The 11,297-nt window shown below is 43.2% G+C and overlaps 1 protein-coding gene across 1 annotated transcript; it reads left to right on the top strand.

Annotated features, from left to right (window-relative positions):
* The first annotated feature begins 262 nt into the window (after positions 1-262).
* Positions 263-9,508, top strand: LOC128843154 (serine-rich single-pass membrane protein 1-like). Its single transcript, XM_054039733.1, is given in 4 exon segments — positions 263-267; positions 2,191-2,477; positions 2,480-2,658; positions 9,485-9,508. Coding segments are annotated over 4 exon segments (495 nt in total).
* The last annotated feature ends 1,789 nt before the right edge of the window (positions 9,509-11,297 follow it).

An 11,297-nucleotide genomic window follows, 5' to 3' on the forward strand; every position in this document is an offset into this window, starting at 1 on the left:
TAAGTTGACTAAGGACATATTACAAGAAGCAGTGGCCTTAAACGAAAGCAGGGCAGGTTAGGATTAGACCTAAGGGAGGTTCCTCAAGGGACGCATGGCCTCCAAGGTTGGTGTTTTTTAGCTATATGGATGTGGTCTTTATCCACTGATGTAAGCTTTACCCACTGCTGCCTGTGAGGATATATTTTTATATCAGGTTTGCCTACTCTCTATCAGCCTTCCTAGCCCTTCAAAGGAAGGAGAACCTGAAGGCACTACCACCATGGAGTAAGGGTCACTATGGGGCAAGATTAGAAAGGCAAAGGCACAAAATGAGCTCAAACTAGCTACGGGAATAAAGGGAAACAAGACGACTTTTTATCAATACATTAGAAGCAAGAGGAAGACCAAAGACAGGGTAGGCCTACTGCTCAGTGAAGAGGGAGAAATAGTAACAGGAAACTTGGAAATGGCAGAGATGCTTAATGACTTCTTTGTTTCGGTCTTCAGCGAGAAGTCTGAAGGAATGTCGAACATAGTGAATGCTAATGGGAAGGGGGTAGGTTTAGCAAATAAAATAAAAAAAAGAACAAGTTAAAAATCACTTAGAAAAGTTAGATGCCTGCAAGTCACCAGGGCCTGATGAAATGCATCCTAGAATACTCAAGGAGCTAATAGAGGAGGTATCTGAGCCTCTAGCTATTATCTTTGGAAAATCGTGGGAGACGGGAGAGATTCCAGAAGACTAGAAAAGGGCAAATATAGTGCCCATCTATAAAAAGGGAAATAAAAACAACCCAGGAAACTTCAGACCAGTTAGTTTAACTTCTGAGCCAGGGAAGATAATGGAGCAAGTAATTAAGGAAATCATCTGCAAACACTTGGAAGATGGTAAGGTGATAGGGAATAGCCAGCATGGATTTGTAAAGAACAAATCGTGTCAAACCAATCTGATAGCTTTCTTTGCTAGGATAACGAGTCTTGTGGATAAGGGAGAAGCTGTGGATATGGTATACCTAGACTTTAGTAAGGCATTTGATACGGTCTCGCATGATATTCTTATCGATAAACTAGGCAAATACAATTTAGATGGGGCTACTATAAGGTGGGTGCATAACTGGCTGGATAACCGTACTCAGAGAGTTGTTATTAATGGTTCCCAATCTTGCTGGAAAGGCATAACAAGTGGGGTTCCGCAGGGGTCTGTTTTGGGACTGGCTCTGATCAATATCTTCATTAACGACTTAGATATTGGCATAGAAAGTACGCTTATTAAGTTTGCGGATGATACCAAACTGGGAGGGATTGCAACTGCTTTGGAGGACAGGGTCATAATTCAAAATGATCTGGACAAATTGGAGAAATGGTCTGAGTTAAACAGGATGAAGTTTAACAAAGACAAATGCAAAGTGCTCCACTTAGGAAGAAAAAATCAGTTTCACACATACAGAATGGGAAGAGACTGTCTAGGAAGGAGTACGGCAGAAAGGGATCTAGGGGTTATAGTGGACCACAAGCTAAATATGAGTCAACAGTGTGATGCTGTTGCAAAAAAAGCAAACATGATTCTGGGATGTATTAACAGGTGTGTTGTGAGCAAGACACAAGAAGTCATTCTTCCGCTCTACTCTGGTTTGGTTAGGCCTCAGCTGGAGTATTGTGTCCAGTTCTGGGCACCGCATTTCAAGAAAGATGTGGAAAAATTGGAGAGGGTCCAGAGAAGAGCAACAAGAATGATTAAAGGTCTTGAGAACATGACCTATGAAGGAAGGCTGAAAGAATTGGGTTTGTTTAGTTTGGAAAAGAGAAGACTGAGAGGGGACATGATAGCAATTTTCAGTTATCTAAAAGGGTGTCATAAGGAGGTGGGAGAAAACTTGTTCACCTTAGCCTCTAAGGATAGACCAAGAAGCAATGGGCTTAAACTGCAGCAAGGGAGGTCTAGGTTGGACATTAGGAAAAAGTTCCTAACTGTCAGGGTGGTTATACACTGGAATAAATTGCCTAGGGAGGTTGTGGAATCTCCATCTCTGGAGATATTTAAGAGTAGGTTAGATAAATGTCTATCAGGGATGGTCTAGACAGTATTTGGTCCTGCCATGCGGGCAGGGGACTGGACTCGATGACCTCTCGAGGTCCCTTCCAGTCCTATAATCTATGAATCTATGGATTACAGTGTGGCTAAGCTATTTTTCTTCTGTTAGTTCCCAGGGAATCTGTCTGCATGCGTCACAGCAGCTTCAACGTCGGGGATTTCCTCAGCAAGTTCTTCAACGGGAAAAACAAAGAGCACACCTGCCAGTCCGCTGATCCTGCCCTCTATTCAGAGATGGCTGCAGCCTGGGCCTACTTAGAAAGAAAGAAAGCAAGGTTCGACTCAAAGCTCAGCCAGCAGACTGTCTGTGATAGCGACTCCTCAGACATAAATAGCGAGAACTTGGATTCAGGGGCATCCTCGGGGAAGGAAAATAAAACAGAATATATCCCCACCACAGCTAGCCTAGGCAGAGAAAGATAGAACTACGGAAGCTAAGGAATACGGGGAGCCACTGGATCAGCGAACAACCCTGCCTTCACTGCAAAGCCAAGAGGACAAGAAAATGGCTGTCCCAGCATTTCTTTAATCCCATGCCACCTCCTCATGGGAAGAGCAGTTCTTTAGAAGAGAATTCCTCCGGGGTATCACCACGTGACTTGCCAATAAAACTTGGCTACAGACAATAAATATACCCAGCACAGTGTGCTGGCTAATGTATGTATAAGAGTGTGCTTATTTAAAAATATAAATATCATTGCCTTGGCATGGCCTAGTGAAGACATCTCTTTCCACAGCAGATGTAACACAGGAGTTCCTCCATCTTAAGTATAGTGGGACAAATTCATTGAGGAACGAAGCTGAACTTCTGCTGAGTACCAGGGTGCAACAGGGAAAAATGGCAACAACCGTAGTTACAGGAACAGAGCCACTGCAATACAGAAGTGAGCCATACTTGTGAAAGGGGGTAGGGCCAGGCTGGGCAGAGCATACGGCAGTGGAGCTCCTATGCATTTCCAACAGGCATTAAGGCTGCCTCCAGCGCCACTGGGGGAAACACCATCTCCTTCTTGAGGGCTGAATCTCCTCTAGGGCACATAGAGCTTTGCGGGCAAAGCTTTGAACTTGACACCTTCCTGTGCCAGCTTTGCTGAATTTGGCTCAGCCAGCTGCCAATTATCACAACATCAGAGTGCAAAGTACCCTTAGAGGAGACATTACATCCTTATCTGCCCAACTACCTTGAGAGTTTTGACATATGTGGGAATTCAATCATATGGGATTCAGATACCACTTTAGTTGAAGAGGGGAGCCATGTCAGGCCCCATATATAAATATGACCTTGCTTGCTAGATCATCGGTCTTCTGTTTCTGGATAACCCTTCAAACATGAGGCTGATTTTGTTTTTCAGCGCCCTTGCTGGGGCTGCGGTGCCTAGAAACATTTGTTGGGTGAGTTACATTTTAATAGAAGATCTCTGATTCAAAGGCCATGTTATTCTAAAACCTTTTTATCTTTGAGTACCTTAGTTGAAAAGGTTTGGGGCACATACTTTGCTTTTTATTAGCTAATTAGTTTTCACAAAATATCACCTTGGCTTTTTCTGTGCATCTCAGATCTTTCATTGAGAGGGATCATGAAGCTGTTTTGACATCCAGGGATCCAGAGGAAGGACTAAAATCCATATAATGCACTTAATTATACAGTGCATCTACAGCTGTAGAGGGCAGGGCCGGCTCTGGCTTTTTGGCTGCCCCAAGCAAAAAAATAAATAAATAAAAATAAAATGGGGCAGCCAGAACAGCAAAGCAAAAAAACCACAAAAAACCTGCGGCGCGGCCAGAGCGCAGGTGCAGGGGGATCAGCTACCGGGGGGAGGAGGAGGGAGAGGGCGAGAGAGAGAGAGAAGGGGGTCGACCAGGGCTACAGCGGGGCGCGGCCACGCGGCCCCTCCCGCCGTGCCGCACCCCTGCCGGCTGGGCTCCTCTCTAGTTGGCGGGGAGGGAAGGACAAGGACTGCCCTGCCGAGCTTGCTGCAGGGCGCTCCTGTCCTCCGTGCGCCGCCTCCTACAGGGTGGCCAGAGCGGAACAAACAAACAAAAAAAGCGGCCGTGCCACTCTAGGATAATATATTCTGGTGGCACAAGGCTGGGAGCTGTGGGGATTTGGCTGGTGCCTTTCTCTGCATGATTTGTGAGTGGCTCTGGGTTATGATTTGTGAGGGCCCCTGGCCCTGCAGCATCGTTACCAGTTCTACGCTGTTGGCAACTACTCAGGTTGCCTCTGGGAAAGTGTTGCCAATTGCACGCAGAGTGCCACTGGAGAGTCACTCAAGTTTTGTTATGGAACTAAGACCACCCCAGACTCCATCCCATTCTTCTGTAAGCCTTTGTGGTCTCGAACGGGACGTACACCATCAAACACACCCAGTGACAGCCTCCGAGGTGGCGGAAGGTGCAGGGTAGCCCTGGTTTCCTCCGCTGTTTGGGGAACAACCATGCCCCTACCTGTCATCATTGTCATTGGAACTCAGACACCTCCGTTACCCGGAGAGGAACTGAAGCTGTCTCTGATCACGCCAGCAGGCAAGAATATCACACAATTCGTTGTGAACTGGGAACTGCTGAACTGGACTTTAGCTGGACATGACTTGATTCAGCAAGGTCCCCCAGTCTGGGTAATTCCATTAAAGGGCACACATGGTGACGAGCTCATGCCAGCAATTTGGTTTAAATTCATATTGCACCTGCATGTGCTCCCCTGATAGGAACTAGCCATAAGGGTTGGGATGAATGGGTAACCTGAGAATAAGTCTCAACATTCCTTAGATTTATCCAGGAAGAGGGGTCTGTTATTGTCTATATTGGTAAAGCATGTGTGTGTGTAAGGACAAGATGTAATATTGTATTAATTAATGGACATTGGGTCCACCTATGGTGCCTTAGGTTAATCGTGGTTTCTATAATGTAACCACCATTGTTAGTTGTGATATTAAGTTTTCTGTGCCTATATGGACTGTACAACATTTAAATGCCTATCCTGAGCTCAACAAGGAGGTTTCCCCCATTTCACTGGGAATGGGTCTCATTGCCATTAAGGTAAAAACACAGGCCATCACTCTTGGTGGGAGACTTTGTTTGGGTGGAGCCCCAGAGCAACAGGTTTTTTAAATTTCATGCTTCACCTCATTGTGGTGATCATCGGTTTCCAAATTATACTAGCAATTGGTCTGGTTCTGCTGGTTTGTTGGATACAAGGACTGATGCAGCGGCTGCAATGGATGGAGGATCAGACCCGGTACCACGGAGGAAGGATGTGATGGGGATACTCGCTCAGCGCAAGCACCCCATCAACGGGGGGACTTGATACCAGACACCTCTGTGTTCTTGGGGAACCAGGGTGCAGTATCCAGCCTGACTCATGAAAGACACCCTCGCCCCCATCCTCTGCATAAACCAAAACATATCAGAGGACAAAACTTGCAGAGAGCAGTGAAGGGTGTTGGGAGACACACCTAGACCCCTCCTGACAAGGGTGACAAGATGAAGACATCTCCATTGCATACAGAATGGAGAGCAGAGACAACTCCCCTAGCCTCATCTGCATGGAAGATGGGACAGGAAGACATCTCAGTTTACATACAGAATGGAGAACAGAGAACCACACTGAATTCTGGGACCAGAAAAAGCAGGGAAGCACTGCATCATGGGAATCTCTGCTCCAGATGCTAATGAACCTATGTCTGCACACACCCAGCTCAGCAATTATCAGACCAATTCTAGTAATGAATCCTTAATTGATATCCAAATACTGAAGCAGCCTAGTTGCATTGTGAGCTCCGTGGAAGAAAACACCACCCATAGCCAAGAGGGATCAGCTCCTATTGTCTAGTCTAAAGAAAACTCTTGAGTCATCAGCTTACCTATAAACAAATCTAGTGTTCTCCCTTGAACAATTGTATTTTCTCTACAAAAATCCCTACTCACCCTCTAGTCAGGGTTCTGATGCTTAGATCCAAACTATGCATCAGTTCCACTGGAACTCCATCTTCTCCTGACTGATCGTGCTGGGAGCTCTGCCTGTCTCCAGCATTCAGGACCCTCAGCTACCACCATCATCTGGGAACCCCGACCAGTTCAAGCCTCATGGAGTGGGTGAGATCCCCCCTCTTTCTCTCTCTCTGTTTTCCTTTCTACCTTAGGTATTAACCTTTAATCATGTATGATTATGTTGGTTTAGCCCTCCTTGTGTAGTTATCACTATTATTCAATAAATAACTTTTATGGTTAAGTTGGTTGCTTCTCTCTCTCTTGCTGAACTTTACTAAAAACTTTTGTGTTTTTAGCTTCCCCCATTCACTCTACAGCCACGCTTCTTTTACCTATGCTAAAGATCCCTGCAGCACCCAAAATACTGTGGGGTTTGCTCATCAAGTAGTTTATTGCCAGTACAATTGTGTTGTGAGATTGGGGATAGGGACGTGCTGAATCTGGGACGCATAAGGGTAACAGCTTGAAAGTGCTGCTTGACCCAGTCCATGGAGCCCAGGGGCATATAAGGAGAGGCAGTTTCAAAGTGCTGCTTCATCCATCCCAGTGAGTCCAGAGAAATATAAGGGGTCAGCTTGACAGTGCTGATTGACCCGGTCTGCTCAGACTTGCTGGGGGTGGATGGGTGTTTATCTGTTTTCTAAGGCTGCAGTAATCCAGCCCTAGGGAACCTAGGTCCTGCAGGATACCTTCATTGGGAGGGGACTTGCAGATGGGAGAAGTAGAGCTCCATATGAAAACACAAGTGACACAAGCAGTACATTGATAGGATTACAGAATCCCCTTCCCCAGAAGAGTAACCCGAATAAATGAGCATACCCCAAAGTAATGGGCACATCTGGTAACACTATCTTCTCCATATTTCTACAGTGCAGTGCTGAATTTGTGACATCACGATTGCTTCTACAGCAACAGACTCTCAATTTCATGATGACTTCACTGCAGAATTAAGCAGAAAGAGGAGCGAGGCTGAAAACCAGAAAGAGTTTATGATAGTTAAAAGGGGTGATGCTGCAGTCCTTGGGCACCCAAAACTCCCAATGACTTTCAAGGATGGAGCCTAGATCATTTAAAACGGTAGAAACTGGGGATTTAGCAAGTTTCAGGCAAAGGACTGTAAAAGGATTGCTTGCTTGTGTAGAAAATGTTCTCGCTTTCACATTTGCTCTGGTATGAAAGTTCCTCTGAGTCAAGACATTTTATTAAAATTAAACAAAGATCTGCATGGGCAAATTTTGTCTTGCATTGCTTTAAAATATTTTGTGTATTGTGACACTTCAGATGTAATTGGTAGTATGATTAAGTTGCTCATCTAGCCCACAGTTCAGATAGGAAGATGAAATGCTTCATTAAAAGTTATTGTATACAGTAGTTAAATCTGGCACAAATTAGACCAGCACTTATGTAACTGACTGCTGTTGTATTTTGGGGGGTGGAGGGGGGGAGAATGAAGTATATGTAGACAAAGGACAGACTTTGCCAGGAATGAATGACATATGAGATTCAGGACATTCCTGTGTGTAAAACTGGGAGTATTCCTTGCTGTCATAGATTTGTAAAACATCTTCTCATGATCACACTGTTAAATTCAGCTCCATGTTATGTTCATTTCCTATCTTTCCTGCTATTAATCAGATGATTGGTTTCAGTTAAAAGTTAATCAAGCTTCATACTGGAAATATGCATTGAAAGAATGTGCTGCAAAAGAGGGAATACTCCGATTCCAAATGTTTTCAAGACATAGATATTTAACAGTTTTAGCAGTGTTCAGAAGGTTCAAGGTCCTTAAGCAAACAAAACAAACTCACAAAGCCCTCTATTTTTGTTTCTTGGCACTTAGCTTTCTGAGAACTCTGGCTTTTTTTAGTATTGTTGGGAGTTAACGGGTGTCAAAGGCTCCAGACAGACAAATCCTTCTTAGAATTTGGTGATCTGAAATGTGCTCCTGCTGTTAAAAGAATTGTCAAAATTCTGGCCCCTTTAGCTTGTATTCACTGAATGCCTCAATTGCCAGACTGACAAGGGCACTCAGCACACAAATACTGAAAATCTCATTTCTGATTTTTGTTAGTTTCCAAGACGTATAGCCCGGATAATTGACTCCAGCTCTTACATGACGGTTCAGCCAGTTGGAGGCATTACATTATTCAAGGCTCTCCCTGCAACATGGAGCCAGTCTATAGGAAACCAAATAAGTATCATTTTTTTACTCTATTTGCGCAATTTGGCAATGACTAGGGGTCTTTTAATATTGTCCCAAAGGATGTAAATTTTAGAACACAGTAGTAGCAACTTTGCAAGCTATGCTCTTTAGAAAAAGGTAAATGTTTGCTTCACTCCCTGTAGACTAGCTCAACATGTCAGAGGTGTTTAATAGTTTGATGCGTCCTGTGGCATTACATTGTAATAGGACCACATAAAAATAGAGGATAGAGCTTAACAATAAAAATATAACTGAGTTTTCAGTGTTGAGTACCCCTGTTTAGCCTGGCAATTGGCAGCATTCAGAACATGTGGTTGCAGAATTTTGATAATTCCCTTTGCAGGGTGATTAACATTTTGTTTTCGTGTTTTTTAATTAAAACGATGAAAAGCATGTACAAGTGGGAGGGGAGTTTTAAAACACAGAAGCTAATATTCTGTGTTTACTTCCAGTTTGTGGGGATGTTAACATTGTCTGGTAATAAGTTTTAAAGGACAGTCTACTGAAGGCATTCAGAAGCTCCATCCTTTAAAGTGTAACAGTTCTATTTTAGGGAGTGGTAGTCTCCAGTGAATTCTATTTCCTTCCTTCCTTGCTTTTCCTGCCAAACTAATGGTGTAACTTTTAGTGTGTAACATCATTCCTACAGGTCAATGTCGCGTAATCAATTTATTTTTTATAGAACTCTTTTTATGTGATGTATGACAAGCCACTAAAGGGAGAGAGAGAAATTAGTACATTTCTATTGTCGGAATCTAAGATTCTCAGCAGGCAGAAAGGGTAAGCTAATGTGCAAAGATGGAGGAAAGTAAAAGAAAAGGAAACTGAAATTTAAGAGCAGTCATGGTAAAACTAAAAGGTAATTATCATTGCACATGGGTTTGTTACCCCAAATCTCTGTGTAGAATAATAAGGAGGTGACATATACAACAGGTTCGATTCCTACCAGTATCTATCAACTGGGAGAATTAGAAATCTGTGTGCCTCCCACCCGTGTTGCATTGAACTGAAGGATAGAAAGAATCCAACCTTAAACAGAAAGAAGATTTATTAAGGGATAGATACAACTGGGGGAAGATTCACTATGGGGAACACTACAAATAAGACTACCCACAAATAGATTCCAATAAGGGAACATAAGGCCCAGGCCCTTAAACTCTCCCTTGGCTAAACTAATAAATGCCCCCAAATAATAACTGTCTCTCTTCTAACTGCAGATGGAGGACACCGGCAACGGATGATCCCTCTTGGGATCTCTGGAACATCGGAGGATCTACTGCCGAAGCAGGAGATCAACAGATCTGCGCTGACAGCGAGCCTTAGACGCTCTCTGTGGTGCGCCTTTCTGAGGCCACTCTGACAGGCCCTGCCCCCAGCCGGTTCCAGCCAGTTCTCAGTCCCTCAATTCTGCCTGGAAACAGAGTTTTGGCGGGAAAATGCCATGAAGAAGGGCACCAAGATGGAGTTCAAACCCTCCCTAACATATGCGCCATCTTGAATTTCTAATCTCCATTTTGAATTGCAGCAACATTCTTAACAGAATATAATCATGTACCAAAAACACCTTACAAGCAAGTTTAAAAGCATACCTCTGTTATTTTCATTGCTATCTTTTGAGTAGGTGGAGTTTTATGTATCATTTTGGAGTGTTTGAAATAATTTTCTTTTTATAAAGACTGACTTGTTTGTATAGGAAGGAGCAAAGATTTCAGTGTTTTGATTCCTTTCTTCAAGCACAGTAGAGGATTTTATAATTTCTTGAGATTAAAGGATTATTTTCTTATTATTATGTAAATATACCCGGAAAAAGAAATGCTCTATATGAAGATTTCTAGTTTCACTCCATTCACCTATCTGCACTGATAGGACAGTCCACTGAAGACATTCAGAAGCTCCATCCTTTAAAGTGTAACAGTTCTATTTTAGGGAGTGGTAGTCTCCAGTGAATTCTATTTCCTTCCTTCCTTCCTTTTCCTGCCAAACTAATGTTATAACTTTTAGTGTGTAACATCATTCCTACAGGTCAACATCGCACAATCAATGTATTTTTTATAGAACTCTTTATTTGATGTATGACAAGCCAGTAAGAGAGAGAGAGAAATTAGTACATTTCTATTGTCGGAATCTAAGATTCTCAGCAGGCAGGAAGGGTAAGCTAATTTTCAAAGATGGAGGAAAGTAAAAGAAAAAGAAACTGAAATTTCAGAGCAGTCATGGTAAAACTAAAAGGTAATTCTCATTGCACATGAGTTTTGTTACCCCAAATCTCTGTGTAGAATAATAAGAAGGTGACACATACAACAGGTTTGACTCCTACCAGCATCTATCAACTGGGAGAATTAGAAATCTGTGTGCCTCCCACCCGTGTTGCATTGACCTAAATGATAGAAAGAATCTAACCTTAAATAGAAAGAAGATTTATTAAGGGATAGATACAACTGGGGGAAGATTCACTATGGGGAACACTACAAATACGACTACCCACGAATAGATTCCAGTAAGGGAGCATAAAGCCCAGGCCCTTAAACTCTCCCTTGGCTAAACTAATACATGCCCCAAAATAATAACTGTCTCTCTTCTAACTGCAGATGGAGGACACCGGCAACGGATGGTCCGTTTTAGGATTTGTGGAACATCGGAGGATCTACTGCCGGGGGCATAGATCTGTTGCTACATGGATTCAGCAGTCACTCATCTCTGTGGAGCTGGACTGCAGAAGTGACAAGAGCTACTGCAGACTCGGGATTATCAACTGTATAAAATCAATTTCAAAATCGACTTCTATAAAATCGACCTAATTTCGTAGTGTAGACATACCCTCAGATAACTCCCATAATTTCAATCAGAGAGCAAAGATGACTTTGTGGTTAAGACACTGGATTGGGGCTCAGGAGAGCTGGCTCAATGTGACCTTTTCCAAGTCCTATAGACCTTGCCTATGCCAGAAAAGTGGTATTAGTCTGACTAAATCAATTTAGCTTGTTTTGGTAGAATTAATCAAGGGTTCAAAGTAGACTTCTAAGATATATG

The sequence above is a fragment of the Malaclemys terrapin genome, chromosome 9 (assembly GCF_027887155.1).
Source record: "Malaclemys terrapin pileata isolate rMalTer1 chromosome 9, rMalTer1.hap1, whole genome shotgun sequence".
NCBI classification, from domain to species: domain Eukaryota; kingdom Metazoa; phylum Chordata; order Testudines; family Emydidae; genus Malaclemys; species Malaclemys terrapin.